Here is a 14,816-nt window from a genome sequence, read left to right on the forward strand (position 1 = left end):
GAGGACCCTGTGTGCTTGCCTCCAGGGATCCTTCATGCTGCATTTGCCTGTGGGCAATCAAGCTGGCCACTGTGGCACTCAGCTTGCAAATAAAACCCCAAAGTCCATGCCTTCTGCTACTGCTCTCCAGAGCCTGCCTTCACTTTTCTATCCTCCCTCAACTTGGCTTGGTGGAAGAGAGCAAGTTTTCCTGTTGCAGGGAGCAGTTCCTTTTTCTCAGGAAGCATCAGCTGAGGATTTGTTGCGGACATCACTTTTGCTTTCGATCTTCACACCCCCACCCAGCCTCCATTCTCTTGATCTCTGCATTCGAAAAGCTAACAAACAGGTGTAAATGGGCTTCCAGCCCACCAGGGCCCTTTCTAGATTACCCACTACAACTGCAGTAAAAGGCAGGATCGTATTGAAAATGATCCCCAGAATCTACAACGGGAAAATTCAACTACTTTTTTGAAATGGACATACAATGTTATAGCACTAAACTGCAGTGATAAAATCCGAAACAAGGCATCCAAAATGTGAACGGCACCCTGCTGACAGCATAGGGACTGTGGTGTCACCACACAGAAAGGACAGAAGCACACTTAGCAGAAATGTTGTGACGCTGTTGTAGGGGTTAATCTGGAAAGTGCCCTCAAGAATGTAGAAACAAGGGGTGGTAGTGTGGTGATGGTAGTGGAGGAGGGATTTATTGCAGGCCAGAAGGTGATATCCTGGGCTTGTATTCAGCATGAATGGATTTCAGAAAGCTGTAAACGGATGGAAGGGGGGAGGATGTGGGTCAGAGGTTGAAACAGGCATTGGGGGACAAATGTTCCTGGGCCCCTGAGGGAAAGGGGGCCCTCCAACTGAGTGACAGCTTGCTCTCTGCTCTCCCCCTCCCGCCTCTCCAAAGAAGAAGCGATCTAGCCCAACAAGAACTTTGTTAAGAAAAAGGGGAAAGAAAGAGGGGGGGGGAACCACCTTTGCTATTTCCTGTTAATGCCTTCAGTCCCCGACAAGCATTACTGATATCACCACTTAAACAAGGCATTTCCTGTTCCCTGGTGGAAGGCTTTTTAATTACTTGTTCATTTATTTTACTGTAATTGCATAGCTGTATGATTGTGCGATATATTTTAAATGAACGAATAACTAAACAGTCTGCTGCCAGGGAACATGGAACACTAAGGCTGCAGTCCTGTGCACACTATCCCGACAGGCAAAAAGCCCCATTGAGCACCGTGGGACTTACTTCTGAGTAAACATGCGTAGGACTGGGCTGCACAGGGCTGATTTCTGGGTGGGGTAAAGTGGCTCCCAGTAAACCTGATTAAGTCACACTTGGCAAACAGGAGAAGCAGGAGATGCTACAGAACAAGGAGGTTTGGGGATGAGGAAGCCTCCTTAGCTAAGCCCTGTGCAGATTCACTTTTTTAACCCAAGATATAACAACTTCTGGGGTCAAGGATTGTCCCGAGATGAAAGCCACACTGCCTATGGTGTGGGGCAGTGCAAGATCCTCTTCCCTTCCCTTCTACTCCTCCCAGGGGTGGATCCCTCATGAGGCCAAGTGAGGTCATGGTCTCAGGCAGTGAGTGTGCCTCGGGGCACACTCACTGCCCGAGACCATCACAGGAACATAGGCAAGCTGCCTTATACGGAGTCAGACCCTTGGTCCATCTAGCTCAGTACTGCCAACACAGACTGGCAGTGGCTTCTCCAAGGTTCCCGGCAGAAGTCTCTCTCAGCCCTCTCTTGGAGATGCCAGGGAGGGAATTAGGAACCTTCTGCATACAAGCAGGCAGGTGCTCTTCCCAAAGCGGCCCCATCCCCTAAGAGGAATATCTTACAATGCTCACACCTGTCTCCCATTCAAATGCAAACCAGGGCAGACCCTGCCTAGCAAAGGGAACAATTCATCCTTGCTAACACAAGACCAGCTCTTCTCCCTCACTTGGCCTCATGAGGGGGTTGCAAATGCAGCAAGTTCCTGTCCCCTCCTGTCCCCACGGCAAGCATCACTCCCTCTGCTTGCTGCTGCCGCTGCCTCCCCCGCCTCATCCTCACCTTCCTTCTCTTGGCTTTTTTGCCCTTGCTTTCCCCTGCCTGGCCCCAACCCCAGCAACCTGATTCATTGTTCCACCCCACCCCCCCGACCCGAGCTGGAATCCAAGAATTGATCACCAGCCCTCTTCCCCTCACTGGTCTTCTCAGAGGTGCACATGGGTGGAGATAGAGCCTTGTCTCACTGACTCGAAACTGCCAACTCCAGTGAATAACCACATGCTAGATCAGGTGTCCCCTAGAATGAATGCCCTTCTATTTCCAATCTCGAAGCTCCAACTTACCCAGACGTTTCAGTGAGGAATACCGGTTGAGCTCCGACTTGACGGCCGTCTCGTAGGAGGGGGGCAGATGGGAGAGGTTGTGGAAGGAGCGAGAGCAGCTGAGAGTGTTGTACTTGGTGGAGGAGTGGCTAGGGGTATGATTCACATGCCAGTCTTGGGGGGCAGAAAAGGAGAAAAAACATACTAGTTCAATTCAAATTGACTTCCAGTGCATTTTGGGTTTTACTGAGAAGTCTAAAATGGGACTTACTACCTCTAAAGCAGGGCTGCACAACTTCAGCCCTCCTGCGGATGCTGGACTACAACTCCCATCATCCCAGACTATAGGCCACTGTAGCTGGGGATGATGGGAGTTGTAGTCCAGAAACAGCTGGAGGGGAATTACACAAATGCAATTACAATGTCCTTCCAGTAATGTTTACTTGGAAACAAGTTAAATGACCTTTGTTTCTGAATATCATCAAGAAATCAACTGGAGTAGATCCCATGGCCCTTTATCAGCCATAACCACCAACCTTTACTGTTTTCCCGGTAAACATCAGGGCTACATCCAAGGAACTAGAGGAAGCGGAAGACACTTCAGGAAATCTCATTGATTCAATCTATCTGATCCAGAATCCAGAAAGGTTCACTCTTTACTGAGTGAGATCATTCACACATCCAAGAACTGGGTAGGACAAGCATTCTACCCAGGTTTGGAAGCTGTGTGTGCTCCAAATTTTCAGTTGTGTGGGTGCAAACAACTAGGTAGGAGGAGGGAGAAGTGACTGTGTGGAAGCAAGGTAGGAGGAAAAGTTGGGTAGGACAGTGCTGTCCTACCTAGCTTCCATACTCAGCATTTGACCAAGGTAAGTGGTAAACCTGTCCTACCCAGCTTTTCCAGCTACCTTGGTAACACACAATCACTTTTCCCTCCTCCTACCTAGTTGTTTGCTCCCACACAACTGAAAATTGTGTGGGAGCAAATTGATATATAAATGTATTAAAGATAGATAGATAGAAAGATAGATAGATAGATAGATAGATAGATAGATAGATAGATAGATAGATAGATAGATAGATAGAAAGAATAATAATAGAGAGCTCACACAGTTCTAAACACTTGTCCTACCCAGTTCTCAGTTGTATGAACAACCCCAATGTCTCTTTCATTGTCTCAATGTCTCTTTCAATGTCTCTTTCCTATAACTCTGTCCCATAGTTTGCCAGAAAAGCAATAAAGCTGGTAGGTAGGTATGCATAGTATAATCTGACAGGCTTCAACAGGGATCCATCTTAATTTAGCGAGTTTAACTGTGACCTTTAACCATGTCAAAGCAGAGTTTAACTGTGTCAGAGTAGTTCATGTTTCCTTCAAGAAACATATGAAGTATGATGAAGCATGCAGTTCATGCATCTTTAAACTAGGCTGCACTGTTTAATCAACTGATTGGTTAGATGAACTGATCTATAAAACCCTTTGGTTGACTAGATGTTTTCTCCATTAATCAGGCACAGTAGATTAATATACAGGGCAGTTCATACAATTGACATTAAGGTAAGAGAAGCCTCCTATGCTAATTTGGGAGCTGGACACACTCCCAATGTTTGATTGTGCGTGTGCGTTAGATAAAAACAAGGTCAGAAGAGGGAAGCTTGATTGTCAGTCATGCCGCATCTGCATAGATTGAGCGTGCCCTACCCAGATACTGGCCCCAGCTTCTGAATGAGGCAAGTAGGGAAATCATCCTACCCAGTTGGGGCTCGATCAAACGTCACGCCTCCAATCTTTAAAAAAATCTAACACATGATTGAAAATCAGGAGTGCACACGGCCCCCAAATTGTAGGTAGGCTTCTCCTACCCTAATGTTGATTGTGTGAACTGCCCTTCTGATTTTTAATCCAAGTACTAATTAAGACATATTTTAAAAAGAGGCATTCCTCTTGAAGAAAGAAGGGCATGCCTCATCTAAGATGATGTCTGCTACGAGGGCTAAGCTAGACATGATGTGGAAGTTCTGTGACTGGAACAACTCCCGGTGTCTTTTTCTTCTTTCAAACAACAATCATAAGAGTGGTGTGTGTGTGTGTGTGTGTGTGTGTGTGTGTGTGTGTGTGTGTGTGTGTGTGAGAGAGAGAGAGTGAGAGAGAGAGAGAGAGAGAGAGAGAGATTTTGGATTGGGGCCACTGCATAGATGGAAAGGTGCTCCTCCCTGCCAATTCCTCCCTTTCCTCTATGCCAATTAAATTGTCATCCCCTGCTAAGTGGCTATTACCCTGGAGAGAAAAACTTACACCCACAAAATTATGCCTGTAAAATGTTCCCCTTTGCAGAATGGGACTGTTAAGTCAGGGGATCTGTGTAGGGCAACGGCTTAACCCACCCCACTTCTCCTTACACTTCATTTAAATCCAAACGTCATGATTCCCATTTTTTGAAGAAGAAATACATCAGGAGTTTTAATCACATAATTCTCACATACCATGTCATGGGGCTTAGACACAAACATACCTAATCAAAAAATAAATAAAGCATGCTTTTTTCTGTGCTTCAGAACTAATTCATATGCATGCAACTCTAACTCATTAGTCAATATTTTGACTACAACTCAAATGATTCCTTGATGAGATTTCGTTAACTGAGGGACTGCCTTACTTTAGACCCCTGTGTAAATGTACCTTAAAACCCCAAATTTGGGCCAGGGTCCCCAGAAACATGCCCACATGCTTATGCAATCCACACTTTATCTGTTTGCTGCAGGAAACACTGCTGTAAACATAGCAAATATGTTTGCTTTGAAAAATGTGGAGTTGCCCTGCATCCCATAAAGTAAGCTTTTGCCTGCAAAAGTTAATACAATAAATTGGCTAGCATTTAAGGTCAGACTTTTTGTCTGTCTGCTGCTGTAAATTTTACACCGTTGTTCTTCTGTTATCTAAAATACCTGTCACTCCACATACTACCTAGAGAGCAGACAGCTCCTGACACTTACCCAAAGTGGCTGTGTGGTGCTTGGGGCTGTTGACGTTCAAATGGATGTAATTGTGATGCATGTTATCTGCAAGGCAAAAGTAGTGAGGGGGAGTTAACTTTCTCTGTTAGGTGGAGATAATCCTCCTATATTTGTCAAGCAGCCACTAGGGGTCACCCGATTCAGTTAAAAGAGAAGTCGACTCCAGAATGTGTGACCCAACTGCTGCCTGCGCTGCTTCATAGTCATGGAGCAAAACCATGGCCCACATCCTGACTAATGCTGCATTTGTGCAATGAACAAAGTTGCACAAGCAGAAGACGATGACATAGCTGTGCTAAATCACAGGGATTTTTGGAGCACTGCGTTCCTTGCTGTACAAGCCCAAACATGACTTAGTCCAACTAGCTAGCATGTCTTGCACGAAAGCAACATCATTGTGCAAGTGCAGCATGGGTCAAGACGTCAGCCATTGTGAACCAGGACAGCTGATCTGATGGTAGCGAGCATGAATGGCCCCCTTTGCTAAGCAGGGGCCACCCTGGCTGGCATTTGAATGGGTGACTACGTCTTAATTTTTTAATTTATTTTTACATGTTATATCCCGCTCTTTCTCCAAGGAGCCCAGAGCGGTGTACTACATACTTAAGTTTCTCCTCACAACAACCCTGTGAAGCAGGTTAGGCTGAGAGAGAAGTGACTGGCCCAGAGTCACCCAGCAAGTATCATGGCTGAATGGGGATCTGAACTCGGGTCTCCCCGGTCCTAGTCCAGCACTCTAACCACTACACCACACTGGCTCTCACTGTGTGAACACAGTAAGATGTACATGTGTGAACGTGGTAAGATGTTCCCCTTAGGGGATGAGGCCATAGCTCAGTAGAAGAGCATCTACATGCCTGCATGCAAAAGGCCTCAGGTCCACACCCTGGCATCCCCAGGTAGGGTTGAGAGAGACTCCTGCCTGTAACACTGGAGACCTCTTGCCAGTCAGTGTAGACCAGGGCTGCACAACTTCGGCCCTCCTGCAGATATCGGACTACAACTCCCATCATCCCTGACTATTGGCCATTGTCACTGGGGATGATGGGATTTGAAGTCCAAAGACAGCTGTTGGGAGGGGGGCAAAGTTGTGCAGCCCTGGTGTAGACAATACTGAGCTAGATGGACCAAGGGTCTGATCTGGTGTAAGGTAGCTTCCTATGATCCTATGTTCCTAGCTCATCCTCTCCCTTTGCCAGGCCCGGCTTGAGGTTTGAGGGGCCCTTGGCAAGGTGGCCTCAAGGCCCTTCTACCTTGGTGGACCCGTCTCTCTTTACCATGGTGGCAGACACAAGTTTGTTTCATTCTCAGAAGACCAGCAGCAGCTACGGCAGCATTCTCGGCAGCTACTGCTGCTCACCATGATTTCTCCCTCCAACAATACCCAAATAGCATTCCAAGTTAGCATTCCAAATAGAATTCCAAGTTTCCAACACTACACGGGGCACGGTGGTGGTGGTGGTGGTGGGACGGGGGGAACTTGGTGCGCAAATACAGCCAGCTAGAACTCTTGCTGCTGCTGCTGGCCTACCAATAATGAAAGAAGTCCACATTTGCCACCACAGCAGGGGGAGGGCGATATCCCCTTACTTAGGGAGATCCTCCACCCCTTGATGGCCACTGATTGTATCTGGCCACACTCTTCCCCACCCAGCCAGGGCAGGTGTCAACAGTGGGCCTGCTGGGAGTGCTGGACCCCTATCTCTTTACCATGGTGTTGGGCCCTCAGTAGCTGCCCAAAGGTGCCTTATGCTGAAGCCAGCTGTTTGCACCAAGCAAGGGATTGTAGGCTAAGGCCATCAGAAGTAGTAAGAAGAGCCAAACTAGCATTCAAGCCTGGCATGAAAGTCTTGGAACACATGAACCGAGGAAGCTGCCTTATACCGAGTCAGATCATCTAGCTCTGCATTGTCTACACCACCAGGCCTGCTCAACTTAGGCTCCCCAGCTATCTTTGGACTACAACTCCCATAATCCCCAGCCACAGTGGCCAATAGCCAGATTATGGGAATTGTAGGCCAACATCTGCAGGAGGGCCGAAGTTGAGCAGCCCTGGTCTACACCAACCGGTAGCGGCTCTCCAAAGAATCAGGCAGGAGTCTCTCCCAGCCCTGCCTGGAGATGAATGCATTCATACAGATATTCTACCACTGAGCTATGGCCCTATTCCCTAAGGGGAATAACTTACAGCACTCACATGTAGCCACCCATCCAAATGCAAACCAAGGTGGACTTGGCTTAGCAAATTGATGCTCACTACCACAAGACCAGCAATCCTCCTACTAAATATGGTTGGTTCCTAAACATGTCTAAGAGTCTGCTACTAGCTACCATGCCCAGCTGGGGTCTCCACCAAGTCAGAGAGACACAGACCTCAGGCAGTGCCTAAGGGAAAGGGGTCAGGAACTTGGATAGCTCTGAGCAGGACCATAAGGGAGTTGGGTACAGCAACATGAAAGGGATGTTGCTCCAGCAGGTGCTTGGAGCAGAATGCTGGATTTCATGCCTGATGACCAGGTACAGTGGACTGACACTGTCTCTTCCATGGAGCAGGCTCTGTTGTTTAGAAGGACTGTGCCTAATTTTCTAAGTGCTGATTCCAGCAGCACTGAGGAACTTCTACTCAGACTGGCAAGTCCTCAAGGGCCTCTTCTGAGCCAGGAGTCCTCAGGTCATGCAGGGGGTGATGGCTCTGGTTCTCCTGGTGTTGGGGGTCCTGGCAGGGTAGGACTGCCAGGGTCTGGGCCATAGGGTCTTCCCAACCTATCTCAACCTCTGTAGAGGCTCTCTTACCCCTGGATTTCAGGGCCAATGTTCAGGGCCTCCACAGCCCCTGGGGCCCCCCAAATCCTCTTCAGTCTGTCCTGGGTGGTGTGGTCATCCGGCAGATCATCTATATATTTAATTCTCCTGGGTGAGCCTTGGAATGTGTGTCCTGGCGCCCAGCTGATTGGCTGGGCGGCAGAGGCGCCTGATTGGCTGAGGCGCACCCAAGATAATTGGTCACCGTGGCGGGTCCAGCCATGGAGGCGAAGCAGCAGCGGGCCCAGCCACAGTGGCAAGCCCAGCCGCAGAGGCGAGGCGGAGGTGGTGGTGGTGGGCCTGGCCACAGCAGCAGGCCCGGCCCAGACGCGGAGGTGAGGTGGCGGCGGGCCTGGCCGTGGAGGCGAGGCGGCAGGCCCGGCCCCGACAGCAGCACTCAGCCCGGCCGTGGAGGTGGCACTCAGCCCAGCAGCCTGGGCCCGGCACGGGCCAGCCGGAGACTTGGGCAGAAGATGGATGGGAAGAGGTAGCTGGCCCCAAAGAACGCACAAATGCTCTGTGTGGGGTCGGCTAGTTATGATTAATTGGGGGGGGGGGGCGGCCCTGGAAAGGCCTTTAGGTGCACGCTCCAAAATTACCTACGTGCACCTCTGATCCCCTGAACTGTCTGCCTTGCCCCACAACTGGGGAGTGGGGGGAGGCTGGATCCAGGGTCATGACACTAATGGCCTGTTGGTTCAGTCTCTCTCATTTAATCAATTAATTAATTTAAAATATGTATATTCTACCTTCTAGGACAAGTTATCTCAGGCAGTGAATGACAGCTAATAAGCCAATAACAATAAAATCAGTAATAAGGCAAAACAATAAAAACAAAATAGTAAAGCAGCAGTCAGTGAAATCATCAGCTAAAAACAGCAATTAAAGGCTTTGTGAATAGCAGAGTTCTCTTGCTGTTTACTTTAAGGACTCTCAACCTCTGGTCCCCAGATATTGTTGGACCATAACTCCCATCATCCCCAGCCACAATGGCTCAGCCAGTGGATGAAACATTGAAAACCCCAATTCATTTGAAGGTAGTGAGGGAAGGGGCTTGTCAGGTATCCCCAGGGAGCATGTTCCAAAGATGAAGTACCAGAACCAAGAAAGTCAACCAGCTGGTGCAGAAAACAGCAACCACACATTTAATCCACAAGTTATGGACAGCTAAGGACACAGGGATGCCAATGGGAATTTCCTTGCCCTACTTCACATCATTGGTTTCTACTGACTGGGGCAGGGAAACACAGAATGTTGTGACACCAGACACGGATAAGTTTCCCAAGATGTTACAGAGAAGGAGGGTGACTATGTAGTTGCCATTTTTAAAAAATAAGAATTTTTTAAATAATAATAAGTTTTTATTGAACAGTGGATACTTTTTATACAAACACAATATTTACAAAATGGCAACAACTTGTAATAAATCAGTCATTAAAACTGGAATCATATGGAGAGTTCTGCTGTTCTACTAGATGAATACAAGAAATTAAGTTAGCCTATGCATTGAGGAAATGGTTGCAGAATGTTTCATGGAGGAGAGGTGACTGTGTGTCTGTTCACTATTGAATCACTATGGGGGTGGGGGTGGGGCAATAAAGAAACACCACATGGAGTTAAATTGACCCAGCTTGGTCAAGCTGGTGGATGGTCATATTTGATGTGTAAATTTTTCTGACAAGGCAAGTGACCAGATATGGCGATCTCAGGACTGTATACAATAAGACTTCAGGGGCTTTCACACCAGAGCCCCCGAGGAATACTGAGGCACCACTGAGGCACGATATAATCCAGCAATGCCCTTCCCTATGGCAAAGTTCCTTCCATAATGTTAACTCTCCTGTTCTGTACAGCAAAAGCCCTTTCCAAGGTTAATGAAAAGTTCCCTGTTTGCAGGTCCTGCCTATTTTCTTGCATCTTTTCTGTCTCTTTCCTTTGTTTATAGCAAAATATTACTCTAATAAAGTGACATAGAGGGTCGGTTCTCAAAACCACATTCAGGGTAGGAGGAACGTCCAGCCAAGCCCAAAGCCCCATGTGCACCCCCAAGAAATGGTCACACGTCAGCAAAAATTAAGGTAGGAGGAGGTGGGGAGTGTTCATCTCTTAGCCCCTATCTGGGTACGGCGGTAATGGCCAGCCCACATCATGTAACCAGCACTCTATCGAGGGTGGAGGGAAAGCACTTCCCATGCTATCCTACACAGATTGGGGCTAGCAGATTATCACTTCCCCCTCCTCCTATTTCGGTTTTTGCTGGCACGACCATTTCTTGGGCGCACACATGGACCTGGACACTCCTCCTACCCAGCTGCTGACCATGAGAAGGAGTCCAGTGACTGGCCTGGAGGAGGAGGAGGAGGAGAGGGTCAAGTATGCCTGGCTCTTGGGAGAGAAGGGGAATTTTAGAGAGGAAGAGAGAAACCCTATAATCTAGCATTCCTGAGCACTCAGACTTTTAGTTCTACCTGGAAGGGAAAGAGTTTATAACTGAATTAGACCCGCCCGCCCCCCAACCCTAATATTAATGTTTGAGTCAACACAAAGACAGCCAGACAGCTAGAACTGGTTGTCATGGCAAACAGGCTGTTTCTCCACAAGCTTTGCAGCTGAATTCCTGCTGCCGATATATACATAAAAAAAGCTGCAACCTCCAAAGAGCAAGAGTCAGCGAGAGATATTTCTGCAAGAAAACAGCAGGGATGTGAAGGAAGGGGCGGGAGTTAGGGCAGAGTGAAAAAATGGGGCAGAACGCATCCTCCAGGGGACACCACCTGCCGTGGATGGGGGTGGCTGCCCCAGGGAGGCCATCAGGGAAGGAGATGTGTGCCATCCGATCCTCCAACAGGTGGCTAGCTAGGTGCTAGCTGTAACTGAGACTCCAAACTATAGTTCCAGATGTACAGTCAAACCATATATTGTGCATTTCCCCCATCTTCCCTGAGAATCCCTAAATGTTTATGCCACTGAAAGAAGAGCACTATCCCAAGCCATGGTTTGTTGGTTGAATGTAACATCAGACCACAATTTGTCCAAGCCGTGGTTTGCAAATCAGCTTCAGACCATAGTTTCGTGGCCACTTGCAAACCCACACAGCCAATCATAGCCAGAAAGAGGGAGGAGCTTCCTCCCTCAACTCCGATTTCAGACAGCCCAGCCTGCAGTTCCACATGCAGATGTACTGCAGGTGGCTGTAAACCTTGGATAGGAGTGGCAAAACTCACTACAACACAAAGGTTCAAACTGGAGTTTGGAGAGCAAAACCTCAGGTGGGTCGCTTTCTGTGTGGGACTGGAGTTTCACATATTTGGACGTACAGGTTTGGCAACCTATGGCCCCTTCAACTCCAGTTTCAACTGGGGCCAATATGATAAAGCATGGGTTGGCTTTGGATACTATTAGGGATGTACATGAAATGCGATTTGGAAACCGAATTGTGGCAAATTCCTTTAAAATGGAGGGATTATACATCCCCTTTAACACGGAGGAGAGCAGGTCCATACCTGCTCCTCCCCCGCTTGCCACCACTTCCACAATCATGGTGCCACTGCCCCCCCCCAGCTATGCTCATGCACCAGCGGGGCATCTCCCAGCTGCCCCTGCACAACACCTGCACACACATGACCTCCGCACACACGCAGCAGCCATGTGCATGCCACTGTCATGCGGGGACAGCTGGGAGATGCCCCGCCGGCTCGCAAGCATAGCTGGGGAGAGCACCACGATTGCGGAAGTGGCAGTGAGTGGAGGAGGAGCAGGTATGGACCTGCTCTCCTCCATGTTAAGGGGGATGTGCAATCCTTCAATTTTAAAGCGATGTGCCATGATTTGGTTTTCGAATCGCATTTTGTGGACATCCCTAGAAACTATGGTTTGGTGTTACATCCGAACTATCTCACCGACATACTGGCCAGGGAACAGAGCTGCTCAGTTTTAGAGAGGAAGCTATAATAGACACCCTCCCTCTGTTCCTCAAACCAGGATGCTGGGATCTCAGCAGAATAAGTATCTGGGTATGATTTCCTGGTTATAAACGTCAATGAACTCTCCGCTACTGCTCCCCAGAGCAAACCACCCCCTATAGAGACCGTTTTCCTTTCTCCCTTTAGCACAGCACTCTTGCCTATTCCCATGATCAATGACTAGAAAACAAACATAGCCTGTTCTGCTCTTGTGAAGCTTGATCTACAGAAACCCAAAGGTTAGTTTTTTTCACAACATGCAGGTCCACAATATCACTTATCCAATGTCTGCAGATCAAGTTGCTGCTGAAGGCACAGCTACAGAGGTTGGTTCAGAAGCTAGCAACACCAGCTCCCCTCCCCATCACTTACCGTGGCTGCTTTTGGAAGGTTTCACTGTGTTGTATAAATTCTTTGGGGGACGAGCTGAACCATTGTCTTGGAAGTTCGAGTTAATGACAAGGCTGTTGTTACGTTCAGAGCATGAGCTGGTCCCTGCTTGATGTCTGAGAATGTCCACCAGGGCCCTGGCCAGGAAGAGAAGCTGGAGGTCAGTGCAAGGGGTGCTGAGGCATATGTGCAAGTAGCTGTCGGGGCCGGGCAGTGCCATTGAGAACATGCATTTAAACAGTCATCCCCATGGGAAACAGTGAAGCATAGTCAAGGGCGTAGCTAGGGGAGAGGGGGCCCATGTTCACCCCTCTCCATTGCGGCCCCTCAGATAATGAAGAAAATAGGGAGGGGTAGAGCTGGGGGGCCCTCAGGAGCTGGGGGGCCAGGGTTCTTCGAACCCATCTGCTCAATTATAGCTACATCCCTGAGCATAGTGATGCTATGTGAAAAGACTTCTGCATGTTCTAAACAAGACTCTACTCTAGGTCACGACAACAAGTTCAAGATTGAGTCCTCATTACAGGCCATACAAATTGTCAGTCCCAAAACCTGCTATCAAGAGCTCATGGTTTTCAAATGTTCTTCCACGCCATTTTTGTCTGTCAAGAGATTCCTGAGTGCAGGGGCGGCCCTTTCATGAGGCAAGGTGAGACAGTTGCCTCAGGCAGATTACTGGAGTGCCAGCAGGGCGGCAAGATACCGCTCGCTGCTGTCATCGGAGCAGCTCTTGGGACTCATCTGACCTTTGCAAGGAATGACTCTCCTCACATTCCTTGCAAAGCTTTCAAGGAACACAAAGGGAGAAGAGGAGGCTGCTGGCAACCTTCTCTCCTCCACGTCACTTTCAAAACTTGCGGGGGTTGGCTTTGAATGGGAGCTGGCCCCACCAGGAGCATGGGGCAAGGCAGCATTTGGCCCCGCAATACCTTGGGTCACCACTTCCTGAATGCATGCCAAGGAACCTCTGTTCATTGTAGAGAATTCTTTCTAATGCACACACTCAGTTCACACAGAGCACTGGTCAAGCCTCACCATCAACTACTGTTGAGTGAAAGAACAGTCAGGACACACCCAGTATTCTTTTTCGTGATCTTCATATAGGCATACACATGAGATCTGCACCTGCACAGGGCAATGTTCAATTTTTTTAGGACCAAAGCCCACCATTTTTTCAGGTGCAAATAAGAGGATAACCTAAAACATAACCAATACTCCATCTCCATATTTCAGGAAGACTCGTCATCATGCACAAGCTATCTTGCAGGGAAGTTTATTTGCCATTAACCCATCTCATTGAGGAGCCTCTGATCGGTTTCCCCAAAAAACCTCCCAAGGGCTCTTGAAAACTACTGCTCTAGAAAATAAGATATAATTACAAAGTGTATCTCTGAGTATATACAGAATGCATTTCCCTTATCTTTGAGTGGCCACTGGCTTCTTCCACATATCTGCGGAGTTAGTGGAAAGGATTACTAGCTTCCAGTTATGCCTGAGTTCCATGTTCCACTTTTCATAAATCATGCCCTGCCTCCAGTTCCTTTACTACACTTCTGCTTCTCCCAAAGTAATCCCCGAGGCCACAACCTTAGCCCTTACAAATCAAAATTCAACTAGGAATATGTCCCTCAAGCGGCATTATGTAATTTCCCCCATTTGTATCTGGATTTAGCAGCTCAGAAGGAGACCTGCATCTGGATGCTCCCGGTTTCAGTCTGGAGTAAATCCAGAGAATCCTAGATAAACTAGAAGGCTAAACAATCTGAGCTGGCTTGAATAATCACTGGCAACAGAGAACACAGCCAGGTCTCCATCAGAACTGAGTCTCACCCTGAAATCAAATCCATAAAGAGTTGTGCGAAACCTTAAAGATTAGCCAATAACACAGTTCACACAATCAATAACTGGGTAGGACACATTTTTGGGAGCTGTGTTGCTCCCATTTTTTGATCATCTACAAGGGAAAAACAAGGTAGGAGGCAGTGGCAGATGCTGGGACTGGGGGCGGGGGGAGGGGCTAGGTAGTGCAGGTGATGGGCAGAGCCAGGAATAGTAAAAGGCGGAGCCAATTGTGGCCCCCCCTCTCCAAACCTTGACATGCACCCCACTCAAGCGTGTGCTCTCTCTCTCACACACACACCTCAAGCCTGTCTCTCTCTCAGTCACTCACTCTTTCACACACACCTAAGCCCCATCTCTCACCAAGCCTCTCTCACCAACCCTTGCCATACCTCATTTCTCTCTCACAAACCAATTCCCCCTTCACCAAGTCTTCTCCGCTCTCACCAAGTTCCCCCTCACCAAGCCTCTTTTTTCTCTTTTTCACCAAGCTCCCCTT

The 14,816-nt window shown here is 48.3% G+C and overlaps 1 protein-coding gene across 10 annotated transcripts in view; it reads right to left on the reverse strand.

The window, feature by feature from the left end:
- SHISA7 (shisa family member 7) overlaps positions 1-14,816 on the reverse strand; it is a 110,881-nt gene that overhangs the window by 9,749 nt on the left and 86,316 nt on the right. For all 10 annotated transcript variants that reach the window (XM_053266444.1, XM_053266440.1, XM_053266443.1 and 7 more), the window contains 3 exons: positions 12,461-12,615; positions 5,304-5,369; positions 2,331-2,483 (listed from right to left, as the gene is read on the reverse strand). In XM_053266444.1, the coding sequence (XP_053122419.1) occupies positions 2,331-2,483; positions 5,304-5,369; positions 12,461-12,615 (374 nt within the window). The remainder of the gene's footprint in view (positions 1-2,330; positions 2,484-5,303; positions 5,370-12,460; positions 12,616-14,816) is intronic.

The sequence above is a fragment of the Hemicordylus capensis genome, chromosome 6 (genome assembly GCF_027244095.1).
Source record: "Hemicordylus capensis ecotype Gifberg chromosome 6, rHemCap1.1.pri, whole genome shotgun sequence".
NCBI lineage: Eukaryota > Metazoa > Chordata > Lepidosauria > Squamata > Cordylidae > Hemicordylus > Hemicordylus capensis.